Source organism: Enhydra lutris, unplaced genomic scaffold, assembly GCF_002288905.1.
Source record: "Enhydra lutris kenyoni isolate GAN:26980312 unplaced genomic scaffold, ASM228890v2 scaffoldscaffold22, whole genome shotgun sequence".
Taxonomy (NCBI): Eukaryota; Metazoa; Chordata; class Mammalia; order Carnivora; family Mustelidae; genus Enhydra; species Enhydra lutris.
In genome coordinates, this window is record NW_019154106.1 from 43,374,853 (window position 1) to 43,398,632 (window position 23,780).

Genomic DNA, 23,780 nt, shown 5'->3' on the forward strand with positions numbered 1-23,780 from the left:
GGACTCTTCTGGTCTATGAACATGGTGTGTATTCCTCTATGTATTTAGGTCTTCTTTAAGTTAACTAACAAGTGTATTGTTAGTGCAGAGGTCTTGCACACCTCTGGGGGTCAATTTATTCCCAAGTATTTTATTTTCTGATGCTATTATGAATGTAAACTTAAAAAATATTTTCTAGTTATTTGCTGCTAGTATACAGGAATACAGTTGATTTCTGTATTTTTATATTATATATTGCAATATTGCTAAACTCACTAGTTTTAGTAATTATTTTGCAGATTCCTTAGGATTTTCTGTAAACAATTATCTGTGAATACAAGTGACATTACTTATTCTTTTCCAATCTGTATGCTTTTTAGTTCTTTACCTGCAGAGGAGTGTTGATAAACAATGATGAGAGTAGATATCCCCTGCCTTCTCCTTTCTTAGGAGAAAGCATTCAGTAGTTCACTAATAAGTATGATGTCCAACAGGTGTTTCTTAAATGCCCTTTACCAGATTGAGGAAGTTCTCTTCTATTACTAGTTTCCTAAGAGTTTTTAACTTGAGTGGGTATTGAATTTTGTTAAAACCATTTTCTGAATCTATTGTGATGATCATGTTTTTCCCCTTTGTTTTGTTATATAGTGAATTACATTGCCTGATTTCAGATGTTATATTACTTACATTCCTGAGATAAATCCTACGTAGTCATGATTTATTATCTATTTTACATATTGCTGGCTTCACTTCGCTAATATTTTATTAAGAATTTTTGCATTTGTGTTCAAATCTTTGTCAGGGTATAATGTCACCTCATAAAATAAATTTGGGGAATGTTCCTTCTATGTCTACTTTCCTAGTTTATATAGAATTATTTTACTCTTTCCTTAAATGTTTGAAAGAATTACCAGTGAAACCACTGGGACTGGACATTTCTTCATGAGAAGGTTGTTGGCTATAAATATAGTTTCTTTATTAGCTATAAGAGTATTTAGGTTTTCTATTTATTTTAGTGAGTGAATTTTAGTAGTTTGTGTCTTGTTCATTTTATTTAAGTTGTCAAGTCTATTGGAATTAAGTTATTCACAATAATCCTTTATTATCCTTTTAATGCAAGTAGTATCTATAGTAGAATCCCTTCTCTCAATCCAAATATTGGTATTTTCGTTTTCTCTCTTTGTTGATCAGTCTTACTAGGGGTTTATCAATTTTATTGAGCTCTTAAATTACTAACCCTTGGCTTTATAAATTGTCTTTATTGTGTCTGGTTTGCATTTCATTGATTTCAACTCTTTAACCATTCAGAAAATCTCCGATTTTGGTTGGATTAGTTAATTTATTCATATTTAATATGATTATTGAATTTGATGGACTTAAGTCTTATAATTTGCTATTTGTTTTCTGTTTGTTCCCTCAGTTTTTGTCCTTCTGTCTTTCCTTTCTTTCCTTTGAGGTAATTGAATCCTATTAGTATTAAGGTTTTATTTCTTTAGAGCGGTGCAAGGTTCACAGTAAAATTGAGGGGAAGGTACAGGGATTTCCCTTCCCCCAGATATGCATAGTCTTTCCCATTATCAGTATACCCCACAAGAGTGGTATTTTCAATGGGTAGACCTATTCTGACATATCATAATGACCCAAAATCCGTAGTTTATCTTAGTGTTTGCTCTGGGTATTGTACATTCTATGGTTTTGTACAAATGTAAAGTAACATATATCCATCATTATGCTATCATGCAGAGTATTTTCACTGCCCTAAAAGTCCTCTGTGTCCTGTCTTGTCATCCCTTCTTCTCCAACACATGGCAACCACTGACCTTTATACTGTCCCCTTTTGAATCCTCTCTTAGTCTTCCATTTGAATTATTCTATTGGTATTTTAGCTATACCTCTTTGTATTTTGTTTAGTTGTTGTTTCTAGTGATTTACTATAAATCCTTAATTGAGTCTTTTTTTTTAGCCTTCTTATAGTTCAAATTATGCCACATTTCACAAAATAAACCAACCTTTAGCAATTTAATTCCATTTACTACCCTTATCCTTTGTGCTAATGTGCCATTGTTCTCACATATTTTACCTCTTCATGTGTTATAAATCCCACACTAGTGTTATATTTTATATTAAGTAGCCACTTGTCTTTTAAAAGCATTAAAAAATCAGGTGTTTATGGATGAAATACAGAGAAGAAAAAACGTTGCTTTTTTAAAGTCACATACGTATCATTGTTGACGTTCTTCCTTTTTTCCTATATGTCTAAGTTTCTGTCAGATGTTCTTTCTCTTCATCTTGAATAATTTCCTTGAGTATCTCTTTTGGTATGGGTCTGCACGTAATGCATTTTTTGGCTTTCATTTTTCTGAAAATGTATTTTTATATTTGTTTTTGGAGCATATACTCACCAGGTAAATCTTCGAACTGACTCATTTAATTTTAGCATTCTAAAGATGTTCTCTAGTCTTCTAGCCTTCATTGTTTTTTATGAATAATCGACGATCATTTATATTATTGTTACCTTGATGTAATATATCCTGTTTCTCTGGAACTTTCCTTTTGTCTTTGGTAGTCTGCAGTTTGGCTAGTGTCCAGGTATGGTTTTCTTTGAGTTTTTTTCTGCCTGCATTTATCTGAATGTCCTGAACCTGTAAGATGATCATTTTCACCAAGTTCCAGTAATTTTCAACCAGTGTTTCTTCAAATATTTTTCAGTCATGATTCTCTCTTGTCTTTTTGGAACTTCAATTACACATATTTTGGGATACTTAATAGTATTCTACATATTGCTCAGTCTCTGTTTATGTTTTTAGTTTTTTAAAATTTTCTTTGTTTTCGAGACTGGATAGTTTCTTTTGATGTATTTTTAAGTTCACTGGTCCTTTATCTGCACTCCAAACTTCTGAGAAATCCAATCAGTGAATTTTCATCTCAAATATACTTTTCAGTTCCAGAATTTCCATTTCTCTTTCTAATTTATTTCTCTGCCGAGTTTTCCCAATATGTCTATGTATTCATTATGACAATCTTTTCTTTTAAGTTCTCAAACATGTTTATAATGGTTACTTTAAAGGTCTTGTTTGCTAATTACACTATGTGTGCCATAACAATTTCTCTTTCTGTTGAGGTTTTATTTGTTTGTTCTGTTTTGTTGTTGTTATCTCTAGGTCTTATTTTAGTGGTTGTTTGCACAACTTGTAGTTCTTTTTTTTTTTTTTTTTTTAAGATTTTATTTATTTATTTGACCGAAAGAGAGAGAGCACAAGAGGCAGAGAGGCAGGCAGAGAGAGGGGGGGAAGCAGGCTCCCTGTTGAACAGAGAGCTCGATGTGGGGCTCCATCCCAGGACCCTGAGATCATGACCTGAGCCGAAGGCAGACTCTTAACTGACTGAGCCACCCACAACTTGTAGTTTTTACTATATATTGTACATTGTAGATTATAAATAATAGATTTATTATCAGTTCATTAGTAATCATTGAGACCAGTCAGAGAGAATTTCTCATTTAGTTTCCATGTTGATGTCTCCTTTGAATATATTTGTTCAAGTCACTAACCTGCTTAAAAACTTTAAAGACGGGACGCCTGGGTGGCTCAGTTGGTTAAGCAGCTGCCTTCGGCTCAGGTCATGATCCCGGCGTCCTGGGATCGAGTCCCGCATCGGGCTCCTTGCTCTGCGGGGAGCCTGCTTCTCCCTCTGCCTCTGCCTGCCATTCTGTCTGCCTGTGCTCGCTCTCTCTCCCTCTCTCTCTCTGACAAATAAATAAATAAAATCTTAAAAAAAAAAAAAAAATTAAAAAAAAAAAAAAAAAAACTTTAAAGACTTCTTGGCTTGGCATTCAAGGTACTTAGCAATCTGTCCCCTACTTACATTTCTAATTTCATCTCTTAGCACTCCTCTATTTTTTTCTATAAGCCCAAGCATAGCCAGCTTCTTTTTATACCCTAAAATCCTATCAATCTTTTGTTATAACTCTGTACCTTTGTTCACACTAATTCTCCAGCCTAGAATACTTTAAAATTCATACCTGCCGGTATATTTTTCTTCTTCCTTTAAGATGCTGCTCAAGTACCAATGCATCTCTGAAGCTTCCTTGATAGTCATCTCTGTTCATTCCAACATCAATAGCTTCTCTTCTCTGCTTTCATAGTATTTTAAAATTACCTTTGTGGGCACTTACATTGTTTTGTAATTTTCTATTTATGAGTCCATTTCCCTCACTAAACCAAATCCCTCTTTTAAAAAAAGGCACATGTGTTATCATTCTTTGTATACCCAATCACAAGTTTGGGTCTATCTGAAATGTGTCAGAAGTGTTTGCTGAATTAGTGCATAAATAAGTGATTACTAGGCACATTATAGAATTAGCCAAATTTCTTCCTTAGGGAGAACTTTATATATATATACACATACCAAACACTTACTCATTCACTAACATAACCCTTGGAATTTACCCAGGAAGGGGGCCTCTCTAGGATTAGTTCAGGATCATTGCCATAGTCCATGATGGTTACACTGGCCTTCTTTCCAACCCACCTGGAAAAACTCAACTTTCTGTCTTCTCTTTAAATCATTTAAATCACAGATTTCTAAGGAAGTCTTTGCCTTGGCAATTTCTATTTTCTCCCCATGGACTATCTTTCTTTGTCTAACTGAAAGTTTGCCTTTACCCAGACTATGATATGGGGAGACAAAGGATGAATTAATCAAACCAAGCCCCCTGGCAAAGCTGAAGGGAGCAGGAATTCCTGGAGTGCAGGGAATACTGCTTTCCCATGGTGCCTAGTGTGGTGGTGTTGGCCTCCTGGCCTTCCAGTAACTGTCATTTAGGATTACTACCGCTTGTAACGAAAGACTCTTAGGTCAGTCTGAAAGCAGTAGTTTTTAGGTACAAAGCTTTGGGTCTAAGGTCCTTCAAACTGCTTTCTGTGAGGAACTATATTGTGAATAATGAACTCACAGATGAGTCCTCTGCTCTTAAAAGTAAAAGAGGTTGCTTCATAGAATTGGGAGACATTCCCTAGGACAATTCTGGATTCTGACACAGAGCATTGGCTATTTTAGAATAAAGTACTTTTTTTTTTTTAACTTGGTGTTATTTTAAAAACGAATGAAGCAGGATGAAGTCACACTAGAGATGTAGATTTTAATTATAACAGAAGGTGGATTTTAGGCTTCAACTATTCAGACTAATAGCACACCTTTTGAAAACAATTCTGTGTTATTCTATAGAATTTTCCTTAGGTGTTTAAAAAGGCTTACATAATATACAATCTTCATTTTAAAACTTCTGAATTTATACACACCTATCCAGTCATATGTATTTCTGCTGCTGCAACAATAATTCCTTAACCATTTTGTTTCATGAAGCAAAGTTTAGGGAAGCTAAGGAACACTTTCTAAATATTCTTTTGGTTTAGTGCCTTCAATATGTCCTTAAAATTCTGACTCTGATCAGTGGTTTCAAACCTTGGCCTCCCTGAATAAGCCTCTCCTCAACTCTTGGTTTGCTGATACAGTCCTAGTTTAGGTCAGGATGTCCCCATTCATTTTCCACCTGACTTTCTTTGGAAGAGAGGAGAGGAGGCAAAAAAAAAAAAAAAAAAAAAAAAAAAAAAAAAAATGCACTTGGAATGTTTCTATTTTCCATTTCCTAATTCACATTTTTACACTTTGTATTGTGCTTGAATTTCTAAATTTATGGGAACATTTGTTGTGAGTCCTATGTAATTAATTCACTGTCTGTCACATAGACCATATGTACTATGGGAGAAAGGGGCAAGGCCAATATAGGGTACTTGGTGGGGTGAGACCTGAGTCTGTCCCTTGGAAAGGGTAGAATTTAGTGGGATAGAAGATAGTAGGGAGGATATATTAAGACTGAGGTATGAATGAGAGAGAGAGATAGAACCTATGTAAGACATGTCTGGGAGAATCAGGGTCTAAAATTAGGGGCTAAAAATCCACCATGATTTCTATCAGTCCATAGAAGAGTAAAACTTCGCATCACAATGAAATACATCTTTTAAATGAATAAATAAATAGAAGTCAACTATTTGGTTTTGCTGGAGGTGGAGAGAAAGCTAGGACAGTAAAAGCAGATCTCAAATGTTAATCACCTGTGGCATAGTAGTTAACTTAGAATAATATTGAAATGTTTTTGCATCTGACATTCTCCACAAGCCTGTCTCCTTTTATGTGTATGCATGCAAGTATATAAATTGCTGAATCCATGTCAGTTGTAAAGTAATGGCACTGAGGGCATCATAAATTACCGTGGTGATCCTCAGGAGAAGACACTGTCGTATCTGAATGAGTGTTTCACTTCCAGAGTAATGTATGCCTTCATCTGGCCCAGCAGTCAGCATATTGCCCTGTGTTGATGGATATTGTCAGCTGGAAGCTACACTACATTTCACTGCACAATAAACATGGCTGTCAAACCCATATAAAGTGAAATCAATTTATCCTGTATGGTCAGTGCATTTTAAATGAAATTAATGTACTGTGGGTATGGTGGCAAAAAGGTAGCAGATTAGTTATGCATCTCGGGGTCTGAGACTTTTCATGTAAGGGATCATTCTGTCTAGTAGGCCTAAAAGAAGGGATGTTTATAAAATATATTATTTTTGCATGGTTTCCAAATAGTGGCCCCTCTGCCCTCTTTCATGTTTAGAAAAGAATTGATAATATTAGCCAGTTGGGCCCTTTTATAGTGTCTTTTGTTTGCTATAAATGATGATCATATTTGTCAAATAATAGTGCACTTTAATGTTCTAATTTATTACTAGCTCTGACACAAACAAATTTCTACTTAATCAAGGTATCTAGAAATAGAGTAGAAGGGCCAGAGATTGATTGGGTCATGTTGTTCCTGTATAATCACTCCACTGAGCTGAAAGGCTTTACTTTTTCCAGAAAGTGGAAATGTTGGTTTTAATGTATATTTTGCTTCTAAACTTTTGGGAGTAGGCTTTCCTGTTTATGCAGCAGCAATCCTGGCTGACGCCATCAGTCCAACCACTTTACGTTTAGCTATAGAAGTTTCTCAATCTATCGGTGGGGGAGGGGGGGTTATTTAGTAGATGCCACATTGCAAAGCATACTTCGTGTGTCACGCTAGTAGGGTCCCTGAAAATGTTTCATTTATTCATTCATCTGTCCCATCATTCACTAATTTAACATAGTTTATAATTAAAACTCTATATGCCAAGTGCTTTACTAGAACGTAGGGATACAGCAGTGAATGAGAGCCAGTTCTTGCCATATTCTCAAAGGGATTTCAATCTAGTATGTTAATAGCCGGAGTCACCTCTTCGGAAATGATAAAATGTCAGAGATTTAGGTATAGTTACATAGGGAAACATTAAAGAACGACTCTTAAACAGCAGAAAAACATATCAGGACCCTTGAAATAAATGCCTTTTAGTCTACTAGTTTGCATAGAAGTTGAAAACCAATCTTTTACTTAATAAATATTTATTGAATATCTATTACATGGGAAATCCTGGGGATACAAGAATGAGTACAACATAAACACCAACTTTAGGGGTTTCATATTCCTGAGGATGGAGTGGAAAGATCAGAGAGAGATAGACCCATAAACAAGTAATTACTTTGGAGCATGTAGCATAAAAGAAAGAGGAATGAATGTAGCCCGGGGAACATCATTGCAAATGCTGTTCCTATGGCCTGAATTACCCTTCCCATCTGTCTTTACAGCCCTCCTCTATTCACGTGCTGATCTTTATTCATCCTCCACAACACAGCTTAGATATCGCCTATGCTGACTCTCTTGTCTGATGCCCTCTTGGCACCCTGTTCACTTCAATATTGTAGCACTGATCGTACACTCTGTGATAATTGCCTGGGGTCTGTAGCCCCTCTGTTCTGTGTGCTCCCTAAAAGCAGAGTCTGTTTTATTTGCCTTTGCCTCCCTAAGCCCTGGCATAATGCCTAACTCATAGTAATTGCTCAGTTAATATTTTGTATCGAATTAATTAATTCGTGAAACACACCACATTTGGAACAGGCCTTGAAGGATGAGTGGGACTTGTTGGCATTTCATGAAGAATGAGGAGAAGGGGCTTCTGGGCACCGAGAGGAGCAAGGGACAAGGCGTAGTATTGCGTGAAAGAATTCTATTTGAGGTAAAGAGATAGTCTGAAGTGTGGCAATTTTTGGCAAATGAGGCTAAAATGATAGGTGGGAGCCTGCTTTTGAAGGGAGGACTCGCAGCAGGAAAGGTTAATAAAATAATGCCAGTCGATGCCAAACCAACCCCCGCAACTGACCGTAGCAAGAATGTACAAGATGTATAAAACATGCAGAATTAATTCTTCCCTGTGTGTCTTTGAAGCCTCCATCAGAAGGGCCTGTAGAATCGTCATTTGAAACCATCTTCTCCCAAGAGGTCACTTAAAGAGCAGAGAAGGGCCTAGGGAAACTGGCCGAAGCAGGCACAAGCTGTGTTACGTTACTCAAATAATAATGCTTTGCACCTGTCTTGTTCTTCCTGCCCTGACATTACAGGAAGCAAAGCAATGAATGGCTCTGCAGCTAAACTACAGCAGTATTATTGTTGGCCAACAGGAGGCGCCACTGTGGCTGAAGCACGAGTCTACAGGGATGCCCGCAGCAGGGCCAGCAGCGAGCCACACATCAAGCGACCAATGAATGCTTTCATGGTTTGGGCAAAGGATGAGAGGAGGAAAATCCTTCAGGCCTTCCCCGACATGCATAACTCCAACATTAGCAAAATCTTAGGTGAGTGCAGTCTCTAATGCTGACCTTCTACCCGCCTTCCCCTGAGCCCCGAGAGTGGTAAACAGGGGCGTCCCCTGAGCCCTGAGGGAGACTGTGGTTTGCAGACGTTGGATGTAGCTCAGCGGGCTGCCTCGGGAGTCTTGGTTATCATCTCTGGGTCCCCCATCCCGCAGCCTGGCATTTAGGTTTAAGGGTTATAGGTCCCCGGGTGCTGGGGAAGGACTGACTAAAAACTTACTGTAGAGACAAAATTATTTACAGTCTGTTATATACTGTGAATTTGGCAACTCAGAGAGGTCACCGCTAAACAAGAACCATGGAGACAAGCTCGATCTCCTTCTCTTATTCGGCCTTCTTCAATCCCTAAGTTGCTACGTAACCTCAGAAAGGTGCACAGATGCTACAGTTTTCTGCTTCAGTGTTCTTGGGTTCTCACCAGGAACTGGGGTGAGCCCGCAAATCGTGTGCAATTCCTGGAGTGTTGAACAGGGCCTCGAATGATCACTTTAAAACTCATAGAATGAAACTGCATATACTTTAATAAGATATGACTAGTTCAGATTTTAGAGCAGAGACTTGAACACACAGACCACAGGGTAGAGGCCCATTTTGTGGTCAGTTGCCAGAGTGATTCTCCTGCTTCTCGGGATTAAACCAAAGCCTCATTTTCTGAGCGTAAAGCTTGCCTGGTGCAGATGATACAGTTTGGAATTCTTGTGTTCAACATATTGAACATATTTTATTCAACATGTAGCATTACCGTCAACATGTTTCCTCTGTAAAAAGAAAAAACACAGAAGGCACTGTTCTATTTAAGCTGTCACGATGTGACAAAATCTCAAAAGAAGCCATTTAAAAAGCTGAAAAACATTAGAGACTTAAACTGTGGTTTTCGTTTTTTAAATGTTTTGTTCAAAAGCAATAAATATTTAACCTTAGTAAATATCGGTGATCTGGACATACACAAATACACATGTTCTGTCACCGTATAAATAATTTAACTTGATTCTGAGACATGGGGAAGCAGTAACCTCTAAGAAAATTTAAAACATACATAAGATCAAATGGTGGTGAAATGTTAAGAAAAAATAAGTTGTTCCCTTTTGATTTTTGAATTTAAAGATGGATACTAAATGTCATCCCAATTAAACGGGGTGTTATTTTTAGAGATTCTGAGATATGCTCTGGGATAGTGTTATTCCTTTTCAACTTAAGTACCTTTCAAACCAAAAAGCTCCTCATAGATATATTAAATTTTTATTCTAGTTAATAGACATTTAAAAGAAAATCAGTGTTCCTCTGTCCTTGAAATTTGATACTTAACTTTGAAATTTTCTTTTTTCCCCTTTTTTTGGCCATTTTAATAGCAGCATGAGTAGACTCTCAGATGGGCACAGAACCTCTCTGTTTCCATTTTGGCAGCTGTGGGGAATCTATATTATTGGTGTGTGTTCTGTGAAAAAACTTATTAAGAATATAGTAAGTGTATTCATGAAAATATACACTTTAAAGCACAAGTATTTCAAGAGCACCAAGAATCCTCTGTTAAACGGGGCTTTAAGCTACTGGGAGTCAGCAGAACCCAGAGAAGCCGATCTGCATAGACTGTCTACACAACTTTTGCACAACAATCAGGAAAGACCAGGGATGGATGTGCTATTAAAGCAGACCAGGATATTGCTGGCTACAGAGAATATTTGCACAACTTTCCATTTGTTTATGTATGAAAAATCTCCACTGAAGAATAGCTAACATCCAGTCAGCACAGCTGTTACCGCTTTATTCACCAGCGAGACACAAAAATGCAATTTGATACATGTAAAAAAACACATCCCTTCTTCGTCAAGTGTTTAGATAATTCCTTATAAACAATATTAGAGAAGTGAATACTTTTCCTCCTTCCTCTATAAACCACATTAAAAATTTTTGTGCTGTCACTGGTACAGGTTTAAATGAACGTTTATAGTACTTGAAAATGGTGTATATAATTCCAACTGTAGCTTCCGGCTCGAAAGCTAGAACTTCTTAGGTAGGGTTTAGGCTTTTTAATTACCCTGGGGCCAGGGGAGACGGTGTGCACAGGGGTCTTTTATATACGGAAGGATAGCCGCATCTACTGACATCTTATCACAGAGTAGCCTCCCTAAAGCTGCTTGGACAAGGGTGGGAGATGTTTGAATCTCTGCAACCAGGAGAGCTTTTCCTGAGAATCCCATCAGCCTTGAGAGTCCCCATTGGAAGTGTAGGTTTTTCACCCCTTGAGAGAGAGAGACAGATAGATAACCGGGGAAGGACCTTGGCACAGGAGGTGATCTTTAAGCAGCAGAGATGTGTTTTAAAATGATACATCTTTTGTAGCACCAGCTTTAAGTTATCGACAGAAATAATGTAATAAATGTATCACGTGCGAAATTATCCTTTGCTTTTTGCGTCTATGAAAGACTACTTGGGAGGCTCCGTGGTGTGTGATGGCAGGGGCTACACAGAGCGCCCGTGAGCAAAGCCATGGGAAGGCGTATACGGTATTCGCCACCAACATGGGGCCCTGACCACTCGGGTACTGAAGGCTATTTTTATGTTTAGGGTCTCGCTGGAAATCCATGTCCAACCAAGAGAAGCAACCTTATTATGAAGAGCAGGCCCGGCTAAGCAAGATCCACTTAGAGAAGTACCCGAACTATAAATACAAACCTCGACCGAAACGCACCTGCATTGTTGATGGCAAAAAGCTCCGAATCGGGGAGTACAAGCAGCTGATGAGGTCTCGGAGGCAGGAGATGAGGCAGTTCTTTACCGTGGGGTGAGTGTTCCCGAACGTGGCCACCTGGGCTTTCCCTTCCGGGTAGGAAACCGCAGGCTGGCTACTGGCAGTGTGGTTGGGAAGGAGATCAGGGAAGGGAGGAGGTCGAGACCTACCCAGGGGCTTGGCTGTGGTGATCTTTGCAGTGTTACACACACACACACACACACACACACACACACACACACACACACACACACAGAGTCTCGCAGCCTGGCTCCTGCTCAACAGCTCAAAACAAACCTGGTCGCCCTCTCCTAGTCTCCCAGACTAATCTAAGATGTTCCGTGCCCACACACAAAGTTGCTGGTAGTTTATTTAAGCAGACATGCAGGGAGAAAGAATAAAAACTAACTTAAGAAATCCCCAGAAGCTTTCCAGCTTCTCTGGGTGGTGCTTCTGATTCTAATCACAATAGTCTGCTTTTGTTGTGGGATCTACCACAAGATAATTGGCCTTGACATTGGTTAGAGGACCTCATTTTTGGCCTAAGATCCAGAACTCCTGTTGCAGTAAATTATTCTGTGGTGGAAGCAATAACAATGTGGATTTTCTTGCTTAAATCAGAAACTAGACATGTTTTTGATATCTTCAAGTCTGATTTCATGTCATTTTGTTTAAAAATTAGGTAATAGATTTCTGGTATAAATTTCGACTTGGCTGACTGGCTGTCTGCATTGAAAAGAGGCCCCTGGTAACCGCAGCAGTTGGGATAAGTGGGGGTGCAGATGCCTGTCGGTTCCAGCAGGCCCAGGCGGAGAAGCCCAGGGGGTTGACAAACCAGAGGACCTTTCTGGAGGCCCTGACCTGAGGCAGCTGCAGTCCGATTGGGGAGATGCTTGGGATAGGCCTGAAGAGAGAGCAGTGAGTGAAAAGGCATCTGGATTTGCTGTTAACTGGGGGAGCACCGAGGGGCTATTATATGGTGGGGGAACGGGACAGCTGCCCCTGCAGGTGAGGAAAACATGTACTTTGAGCAAAAGTAAAGAGCTGTTTATTTTTAAGGACACTAAAAAAAAAAAAAAAAAAAATCCACAAAATAAAAAGTTGGTTTCAGAAGCCTATGTTTAGAAGCATAAAATTAATTTGGAATAGTAAATAGAATAAGAAAAAGAAAGGCCAATGAAAGCAGTCTGGGTCATGAATCTGTGCCCTACCCTAGAGAGTTCTGCGGAGGAGCGTGGGCTCCAGAGCTTTACTGCTCAGGTTCAAGCACTGCGCCACCCACCTGGGCAAGTTACTGAGCTTCTCTGAGCCTCTCTTTTCTCGTGTACGAGATGAAATAAATAACAGTACCTGTCTCGTACAATGGTTGAGAGCATTCAGTGAGGCATTGCTTTTCGAAGTACTTTCAAAGCGCTTAGTACATGATCAATAAAGGTGAGTTTTTATCTTTATCCTTACTATTAAATATGGATTTGCTATCACAATAAAACTATATTTTAGGTTATACCAGATAGTCAGTGGGTTTCTTTACACCGTGGCAGAACTATTTCGAGGTAAAGGGAGGCTTAAGTCACTTTGTTATTTGAGAATCCTACTCTATGAACAGAGGAAGCCGTGCCAAACTAGGTTTATCAAATTCTTCTGTCTTATAAATGTTTGCATTTTTAAAAATAATGCTTTTAACACCAAAAGTACAATGCAGTATCACAATGCTATTTGCTGGCGATTTAGATGATTTATGAAAAATACCGATTCATAGTGCCCTTTGAGAAGCATAGTCACATGAAACAAAATACACACTTATTTTAACTGGGTGATGATGTCTTCTTTTAATCCTGTCTCTGAGACTGTATATAATCTCCTTTGAGCAGAGAATCAGAGTTTAAGTTTGAGATCCTTTGTGATTCCCCCTCTTTTTTTCATGCCGTGTCTCTGTGTACCTAACCATACACAATGGGTCTCTTTTGCCATAGTCTGGAAGGCTGTCAGAAGTACCATTTTAGTTCCCTGATACTTATTTGAAAATATGAGATGCAGTAGTTCTATTTGACTTATTTCCCCTTACCTGAGGGTACATGGATCAAAATACCCAACACATGACAACCCATGTCAAATTTTTAAAACATTAAAACAACTCAACAACATCTACCATTTATTGTCTACTGTATCCTGTACGCTAGACATTTTAGATCTACAAGTCACGTAATCCTCCAAATAAGATAAAGAAATCAAGGTCCTGTGGCTGCCAAAAAGTGAGAAAGGACCAAGGTTTAAATCCAGGTCTCTGCCTCCATCATGCCTAACAACTGAGGAGTTGTGCTTACCACAGCTGCCTCAAAATATGCCTCATCGCCCCGTTCTGGCACACTTAAGAGCACAGCTGTGCTAACTTGGAAAAGGGCTCCCAGGACCTTTGGTTGTGGTACGTGATGGCATTAAAGCAGCTTTGACCTTTAGAAACAAAGGATCCTGTTCCTGGTAACGTAGGGGATCCTTCATAGAAGGGTCATTCTGGACTGTGGAGGGGGGCTACAGAGATGCAGGCAATGACCAGAATGTCTTGTTCTTTAATTTTCAATGCTGAGTATTTCCTTCTGCGCAGCTTTGGTAATATTTGCAACCCAAAGCCAGGTATTATTTCTACTTAAGGATTCGTATTCTCTTTTAAATAGTTGTGTTTGATAGATTATTAACTCCCTGAGGTTCATCTTTGGAAATTCATCTTCATTAGATGTGAGGTTATTACAAGAGGGAAAAGAAACAAGAAATTCAAAGATTGCTATTGACTTCTTGAGGGAATGGGGGTGAGATCAATTTTTATAGCGTTTTGAAAAGACATGCATAACTTTCGAGCCAATAAAATTACATATATTGCTCAGCATTGTCGTGCATTTTACTGACAATACAACTAAAAGTTCATTGAGCTAGATTTTTTTTCACTCGGCTATTATGAAATAAATTTACCAATAATATAAAGATGGAATAACATTAGCTCTTACCTTAGACTTAACCCCTTTGATCAACAGGTTAAGTATTAGAACTTTTAATAATTTCAATGAGTACTATTAATGTAGAAATAATATTCATTAGGGCACATGTAACTACATCATTGTCTTTTCCTAAAGAATTCCGGCCCAATGTACTTTTGCTTATTTGAAGTTTATTCAATAACTTACCTGTGAACGCATAGAGGATTATGCAGGTACTATAAAATATCAAATCTTGGGCTACTTTTTGAATAATAATAACAGTAAATTATTGAATACTTACTTTATACTATATACTGTGATAAGTGATTTATATAGATCTTTGCAAATACAACCAATTTACAAGATAAGCAGTATCATCCTCACTATGGGGTTGAAAAACACAGGGTTCAGTGATGTTAAATAATTTGTCCAAGGCCACACAGTTAGTAAATTGCAGAGCTGAGGTTAAACCAGGCTTACGTGAAGGCAAGCCATGTGACCTTTCCACCCTTACACACATCCCTCACTTAGAGCCTACAAACTCCTTAGAGGTTATGTAGTGCAGTGCTTATGGACACCAATTCTGGAACCAGACTGTTCTGTCTCAAATACCAGATCTGCTTCTTCCTAGGTTCAGCAACTAATGCACAGCAATCGTTATTCCTCTGAAGTCTCCACTTGCCCTTGGGAAACTTATTCAAACTCTCTGCCCCTCAGTTTCCTCATAAATAGAATGGAGAGCTGAACATAATACCTACCACATGGGGCCCTTCTGAAGATTGAATAGCTTGATCTATCTAAAGTGCTAAAAACAACGTCTGGCACATAGGAAGCCCTGAATCAGAGCAAATATTATTATTCTAGAAAAATAATGCTACATGGCATGTATGTATTTCATATTATAAAAGAATTATATTCTAGTGCCTTATGCTAGAAGGGATTTGAACATTTGCCATTTTGATCTTAATCCGAAAGAGGTTGAATCAAACCTATGACTTACTTATAAATATAATTGATTAGCATAGGCTAGCTGTACAATTTTCAGTATTGTCCTCATATAGAGAAAGCCAGATTAGGGTTTCTAACAGGCAATATAAAAAGATTGCTATTCTTTCCACTTCTTACTGCAGTATTAACTACAGAGATGTACGACGTGTAGGCTTATCTCCTAATGAAACAGACTTCATTGTCTTCATTTATAGAGGCTGTAAAGGTCTGAAAGAACAGCAAACAAGGGGGATTTGCCAAATTAATACATGGGGGGTTTTTGCAATTGGTGAAGCTAGACGATATTCCAGGAACATTCCTGTGATTTGGAAGCCACGCAATAATGCTGAGCTCTATTGGGGTTGGCTTTACCCTTTGCTGGGGCTGGGAGGAGGGGTACTCAGCCATCTCTGCTCATTTCCGCCGCATCCGTATACCTTCACAAACATCTACAACTTTTGTTTTGGTGTGCGCATGCGTTATTTGTAAAGCCCAATACTTGCCAGCTATTCCTGTTTGTGAAACCTGCAGTGTTTGAATTTTGACTTTGCAATTGATCTGTAAAGGAAGGAAAAATGCTTTTCAGGAAAGTAATTTCCGATAGACAAAGCTTGAGCCTGCTGGCTGGATTTTCCATTTTGTTAATTGATTGGTCCGTCAATTGGTAAGGACTTATTTGAAACCAGTGAGGTGCCCAGCACTGTACTAAATTAATATAGGACATGAGGCATTAATTCTGTACACAATGAGCTTTCAGAGAGTGTTCTAGTCAGAGAAACCAGATGCATACATAAACATATTAGCAAATAACAGTTTGTTATACAAACATGTACACAGAGAGAAGAGAGACTACACCGCATAGTGCTGCACTTAATCTGTAGTGAAGTACTAATTCTGATTTTGTAGGTGAGAGCAAGCAAAGCTCAGGGGAGGAGAGCTTGCTATGCACTAGGGCTAACCATAGGTCATCCTGGAGGAAGGGGTCTCGAGGTTTGAGTAGGGTCAGGCTGGTGGACGTGGAGGTCAAGATTCCTATTTTAGCAGGAAGAAGAGCCAGGAACACATGGAGGGAAATGCAGAAATGTTCAATAGTTTAAAAATGAAGCTAACCTAGAGGTTAGTCCTGGCAGTAAAGAAAAGTAAGAGAGGTAGGGCGGAACAATATTTTGGAAACCCTTGAAAGCAATGATTTGGCAACTATAATTAGCCACGCTCACTTGATTTTTCAGTCTTTTATTATGCTGGTAACAACAATGGGAAAGCAAGGCCAGCATGATTGTTAGCTTATGATTTTGTGTCCACAGAATCAGCGGTAACTTAGAAGTGGCCTCAGAAGTCATATACTTCAAGTCGCCAACCGCTGTAGGAGCCTCACTGAGTTCTGCTTGGACTACTCTAGGGCTAGAGAGCTTACCACTTCCCAAGGGAGCTAGTTTCTCTGTGGGCATGTCCTAATGCTAGAAAGTTCTTTTCACTGAGTGGCGATCTACCTTTCTGCTACTTGGTTGGTTAATTCTAATCCTCTTCTTTGGCCCCTTTTCTAGAGCAAGTCTCTTCCTTCTTTATAAAGACATTCAAGCATTTAAAGATGGTTATAGTCACATTCCTTCTCCACTATCTTCCCTCGCATATGTCTAGTCTCATTAAGTCTTTTCTTCTCTCAGATAGGTTACACAGCTTTTTTATTTGTCCCCCTCCATTCACTAGTTCATTCATTCATTTGTTCATTCATTCATTCATTGCATGTATGCAGTATGAAATGTGCCTCCTGTGTTCCAGGCATTGTCTAAGTTCTAGAGCTCTATCAGTGAAAATGCCTGTCCTTGTAAAGCTTATATTCCAGTGGGGGAAGTCAGGCAATCAATCAACAATGAATAAATAAATATCAAAAAGTAGTAAGTGCCTTAGAATAAAGTCAAGTAGGGAAAGTGTAGGGAGTGTCAGAGGATGGAGTGCAATTTTAAGAAGAGCAGCTACAGAAGCTCACTGAGCAGCTCCCACTTGAGCAGCTCAGGCCTGCAGAGTGAGGGAGCAAGCTGTGTGGTCTCTGGGAGAAGAATCAGGCAGGGAGAGCAGCCACTGTAGAGGTCTGGAGGGAAGCTTGCAACTGGCATGTTCAAGAACTAACGAGGCTAGAGTAGTAGGAGAAGAGTGGGTAGGTGGGAAGAGGCAGAGATGTCAGAGAGGTAATAGGGAGTCAAACTGTGAAAGGACCTTTGGCCTTTGTGAAGACTTGAAATCTGACCATGAGTGAGATGGAAAGGCATGGAAGGGTCATGAGCAGAAGAGTATTATGATCTGATTTAGGTTTTAAAAAGATCACTCTACGGTTTTGAGTATTGTTTGAAGGGGAGATGGCTGAAATAAGGAGGCAGACTCTTACAATAAACCAGATTAGGGTCGGTGGTAGCCTGGATCAGATTTGTAGGGGTGGAGGTAGCAAGAAGTAGATGGATTCTGGATGGATTCCTGACAGTGGACCACTAGAATTTGCTCATGGACTGGATATAGGGTTTGAGAGGACATACATGCAGTTACCAAGGATTGACCCAGACAGCCAGAAAGATGAAGTGATCATTAACCGAGATCAGAAGGCCCTTGAGAGGAGAGGTATATGGCGATGATCAGGAGTTTGGTTTTTGGATCTGTAAGGTTGAGATGCTGTTTTGATATCCAAATCAAGTAAGAAGTTATATACATATATGACTCTGGAATTTAGGAATGTAGTGCTTACTGGACATACAAATTTGAGAGTTGTCAGCACCTAGTTAATATTCAAAGCTATGAAAAATGGACAGGCTCACCAAGGGCATGAATTTAGATAGAGGCAAGACGAGGTACAAGGACTGATCCTTGGGTACTTCAGAGTTTAGATGTCAGGTTGATAAGGAGGGAGTGCACATCCAGGGAGCTAGAAGGAGAGGTAATGAGAGAGGAAGAAGGACAGAGGACCAGCGAAGAAAGCAGTTCAGCAAGGCAAAACGTGGCCACCTGTATCGAATGCTGCCAATGGCATAGATCAAGTAAGATGAGGACCAAGAACTGACTCTTGAACTTAACAACATGGAGCTCACTGGTAGTATTGCCTTTTCAAGCTGTATTTCAGTGGAATATTGGGAGTGATTGAAGTAGATTTAAGAATTTAGTGGAAAAAATGAAGAGAATGAATATACACAGTTTTTCAAAGAGTTTTGCCTTAAAGGAGATAGAGAAATAGAGTGGTAGCTGGAGGGGGATGTGAGTCAAGAGAGAGTTTTGTTGATTTTTGTTTTTCTAAAGTGGGAGAGAGGGCGCCTGGGTGACTCAGTGCGTTAAGCCTCTGCCTTTGGCTCAGGTCATGGTCTCAGGGTCCTAGGATCGAGCCCCACATCGGGCTCCCTGCTCAGTGGGGAGTCTGCTTCCCTTCCTCTCTCTGCCTGCCTCTCTGCCCACTTGTGATCTCTCTCTCTGTCAAATAAATAAATAAAATCTTTTTAAAAAAATAAGTAAAGTGGAGAGATTGTGGCATATTTATGTGCAAATGGGAATGATCCAGGAAAGAGGGAAAATTGATCATGCAGATGGGAGAGACGGTCACTGGAGAGAGATCCTTCGTAAGCGAGAACAGATAGTTTCAGTGCAGAAGTGAAAGGATTGGCTTTACTTTGGATTACAAATTCATTCAAAATACAGGGAGGCAAGCAGAGAATTAGAACAGACAGAGGCAGATGGATAAATGTGATTGGTGGGAGCTTGTGAAAAATTTCGTCTGATTATTTCTAATTTCTCCATGAAATGGAAAGCCAGGTCATCAATTGAGAGTGAGGATATGGGAGAAGTTGGACATCTGAAGAGAGCTGAGAAGGTGTGAAATAATTATCTAGGAGAGTAGAAGAGGGAGTGTCATAGGAAAAAGTACAACATGAGGGCTGAACAGCACTGAAGGCTAATTTGAAATTCATGCTCAAAAAAATCTGAGACTAGTATGTATGCATGGTAGTGTGTTTTTTCTGCAGCCAGTTCAGCTATGTGGGAGTGCTCAAAAGTAGGGAGAGAGTTCAAGTTTTGCCTTGTAAGGGAGGGGAGAGTACCTGCGAGACAGTGACTAACCACAGAATTTATCCTGGGTAAAGAGGTAAAGGCAGGACACATGGGGGAGGGACAGGGACAGCAAAAATTTGTTGAAGGATCAAGGAATTATAGATGCCCAAAGGGTGGGAGAATTGTTGGACTGGGGTTTCAGAGGAAGAAAACTAGAAAGAGAAGATGTGGTGGTCATAGAGTGGGATGTTTAAAATGGACATCGGGGTGGGGTTACAGCTGGAAATGACAAGGTCTGCTGACACAGGAAGGGGGCCAGAGCACCACCACGGAGAGGAGGTCAAGAACTTGAGATGGCAAGGTGTCGATATTATCACCTCCATGGACAGGAGTCATCAAGAATTATGGCAGAATTGTTGGAAAGGGAGTGACAGTAAGCCAGGAGCTAACATCTTTAAGGAACGAGGGGCAATGATGAGGCAGGAAGTAGACAGGGAGTCAGTGGGTGACATAGTCTGGCATCCCCCTACCACCAGTAGTTGGCTTTTGGCTATCATGTGCCTCACTCCAGAAAGTAAGTTGTACCCATGTTTTATTTGTTTTTCGTGTTCAATTACCAGCTTAATGTCCAAGTATTGTGAAGTATGTGGAGCCCAATTTCGAAGAGTTTGATTCTGATCCATATTGCCATGTATTTTTCTGACCATGTGAGCTTGCCTTCCTCACCCTAATCTTGATATCCAGTAGAGAATTTGTGACATTAAGGAAGGGTTCAGCTCCTGGCTGTCATGCTCCTATGGCCTTGGACAAACAATTTGAACTCTCTGAAACTTAGTAGGTAACTTCATCAGTAAAGAGGGGAAATAATATTCACCTCTTAGGCTTATTGTGAGGGTTAAAGAAGATAACGTGAAAGCATCTGAGCATAAGCACCTAAGCATTATCACCAGCACATAATAGGAGCCCAGTTAAAATTTATTTAAGAGACCAATACATGTAGATAGTTTGATTAAAAAATACTACAAAACTGACCATCTATTCTTTCTGAAAAAAGAATGTCCTTTATGAAAAGAAAGTGTACCATTGGCTAGTTAGTGTATGGAATGTAGAGTTTATGTTACAGATTAGCTTATTAAATTGGGAAATCTGTAAAATGGGTTAATATTGCAATAAAAGTTTTTACTCTAAACTCATTATGTGATTAAGGCAAAAATATTTTTATTGCAATTATCCAAGTTCTGTAAAAAATTTAATGAGGCATTCACTGCCTTGGGCAGGCTAGCATGAAATTTAGTTTGCGTTAATTTGCCCAAAAGTTAGGAAGCGGAATATACTGTTTTTAGAATTTGATTCTTTAAGAGGGAAACTAGTATTTTATGAGATGTTTCTGTGAACAGGTCTAGATTCCTCTATCATCTTCTTCAGGCAATAAAAAAGTCACCATGAGCTTCATAGAGAACGGATCAATATCAGGTCTTAGTGCCAACTGGGTACCGACAGGATCTATAGAAATCAGGAATTTTTATGAGACACAGTGAGCATAGTCTATTTGTCCCTTGAATATCTATAGAGGAGAGAGTGATAGAATTCAAGTCAAGTGACCTAGTTTTAAAAGCTGGCTCTGCTGGGTGTTGAATGCAGGACTTTACACAAGGCCTTACCTTACCTTACCTTACCTGGGCATGACAATACCTCATGGGTTTGCCGTGTTAATTGAATGAGGTAATATATATGAAAATATTTGCTATATTGTATTAGTCAGAGGTGAAGGAATCATAGTCATCCTTTCTGGGGATTGGAAGAGGTAGTTAAAGATAGCATCATGCAGTATCTCACAGAGTGAGTCTAGGTCATTCCCATCATTGTTCCTTCTACCAGGCTGGAAGGCATGCTGGGCTTTCCAAGAAAATTTTTCCAGAAATGTCAGAGAATGGCTGGTAACTTAGCTGCTTCTTCATAGATTCGGGATATTTTTCTGACTGAGGTGGACAGAAAGATTTAACGATATTGTAGAGGGTCAGTAAGAACCATTCAAGGGATGGATCAACCTGAAGTCATGAGTATTAAAAGGTGAAAGGACCTTCCAAGACTTCCCTGACCCCAGCTCTCATAAACATTTGGAAACTGAAGTTCAGAGAGGATAGTTACAGTGATACTTTGAAATGAATTTAAATGGTAATTATTGTCCATTCAGGTTGAGGAACGCTTGGTAAATATCGCAACCATGAGAATATTTTTTCAGTCATAGTCTGTGAGCTAGGTGTCGTAGGTCTTTAATTCTTTCAACCAATAACAATGCTTCAAGGGAAATTGAGAAGCAGAGAGCAATGTCTCCCTTTAGAGGGAGAGACTGACCTTCATACAGGGTCTGGTAAGTTTATTTGAACCAGAGTACCATTATGACAGAATGATCTGGTGTGACCCAGTCTTGGCACCCGCTAGGATCTGGGATGAGGCAATGTGTGTTATTCTGATAAGTCGCAGGGCTCTCGCCGCTCTTCACTCCTGACTCCTCCAACCCAGTGCCAGGCCAGGGACTTGGGAGTCATGACATCCAAGATGCTCCTTCCATAATTATGAAAATAGAAGCTCCTTAAAGGAGTGTCCCTTCCAGTTCAGCCATAGAAATAGGTAGATATTTGCATAGATAGCAAATACATGCTTTGCTAAATCTGACTCTCTGGGACATACTCGATCCCTTCTCATCTTGATCTTCCCTTTGTACAATTCTCGAGCCAAGCTGAAGACACGAGCCTGCTTAGCAGTGTCACTAAAATATATCTCACGCTACCAGTTATTTTGTTTTTATCGTCCTGGGAGATCTTAAAAAATGATGTCACATGTAACTTTTGGAATTGACTACAGCCTTGGTTTCAAATGCCAAGTGTTATTCAACCTTTGCCATATGTAATGTTGTAAGAACCCTGCTTTTATGTTTCAAAACCATCAATAAGTTGCTCCATTGTATTGCTTAATGCCCAACCATAGCAACCGGGGGTGACGTGCAGGACCTCCAGGGAGCACCTTTGTCCCGTTCTGTGGTTTGCTTAGAATGTCAAACAGAGCCCTCTCTCAGAATGTGTGGGGGAGGAATTCGAGTGCCACCCAGAAGAACATACAGATTTCCCCCTGTTTTATTTTATTTTTTTGAATCCATACAGGCAGCAGCCTCAGATTCCAATCACCACAGGAACAGGTGTTGTGTATCCTGGTGCTATTACTATGGCAACAACCACACCGTCACCTCAGATGACATCTGACTGCTCTAGCACCTCCGCCAGCCCAGAGCCCAGCCTCCCTGTCATCCAGAGCACTTATGGTATGAAGACAGACGGCGGGAGCCTAGCTGGAAATGAAATGATTAATGGAGAAGATGAAATGGAAATGTATGACGACTATGAAGATGATCCCAAATCAGACTATAGCAGTGAAAATGAAGCCCCTGAAGCTGTCAGTGCCAACTGAGGAGTGTTTGTTTGCTGAATTAAAATACTTTGACATTTCACCTCCCCTCCCCCAACAAAAAGTTCTTAAAGAGCCCGCATGCATTTGTGGCTCCACAATTACATCAGCAGAATGGTCTTAATTGTTTCGTAAAGTGTGAGACAGATTAAGTTTTCCCAGATTTTTCATGAACTTGAGTTTTTGTCGTTATTGTTATTGTTGTTGTTGTTTTTTTTTTAATTTAGGTGAAGACATATTAAATATGAGACACCAGGACTTGAAAACTTATCTCAACCCATAGCTGTCTTACAAGTCTTATATTTTTGTCTTACTTTTTTTTTTCCTTTTGGATGTTGATAAAGGTTTAAGTTACTGTTTTAGATGGGGTTAAACATTCTCACTCAGGTATGCTGTGCCGGCCTACAGGTTGTGAATGTGTTTTTATTCTGAATTATTGGAGAGAACAACTGAGGATTTCATATTGTGAAACAGAAAAGTCCACAGCGTGTGCAGCTGCATGTAGAGCATATTCAAAAGGCCTCGGAATTCCATTTTTCCACGTGTAGAGTTAAACTCTGAATGTGCCAAACTTTTCTCAGAACTTTTGAATCTTCATATTTTGGAAGTCTTAAAGGAGACACTGCGAAGTCTTAGACAATCTTTGGCATCTTAAAATAAAATAGCAAACCACACATTTTTTTTTCCAGAAAATGGTAAAGTACTCAGGAATCTGGAGACAAGATATTGTAAGGAACGAACAAGGTTGCCACAGTGCACGTACCCAATCGTGTTTGCCTCTTGACGTGCCATCAGTGTGTGATGCGCTGAGATGAGCGCGCCCCAGAGCATTCACCACACCAGATACCCACGTGGTG

At 39.5% G+C, this 23,780-nt stretch overlaps 1 protein-coding gene across 5 annotated transcripts in view; it reads left to right on the plus strand.

The window, feature by feature from the left end:
- LOC111149639 (SRY-box 6) overlaps window positions 1-23,189 on the plus strand; it is a 655,543-nt gene extending 632,354 nt beyond the window's left edge. For 2 of the 5 annotated variants that reach the window (XM_022506831.1, XM_022506832.1), the window contains exons 14-16: window positions 8,506-8,739; window positions 11,323-11,539; window positions 22,623-23,189. In XM_022506831.1, coding sequence (XP_022362539.1) covers window positions 8,506-8,739; window positions 11,323-11,539; window positions 22,623-22,926 — 755 coding nt within the window. In that variant the 3' untranslated portion in view covers window positions 22,927-23,189. The remainder of the gene's footprint in view (window positions 1-8,505; window positions 8,740-11,322; window positions 11,540-22,622) is intronic. The other 3 variants (XM_022506833.1, XM_022506829.1, XM_022506830.1) reach the window with 3 other exon arrangements.
- The last annotated feature ends 591 nt before the right edge of the window (window positions 23,190-23,780 follow it).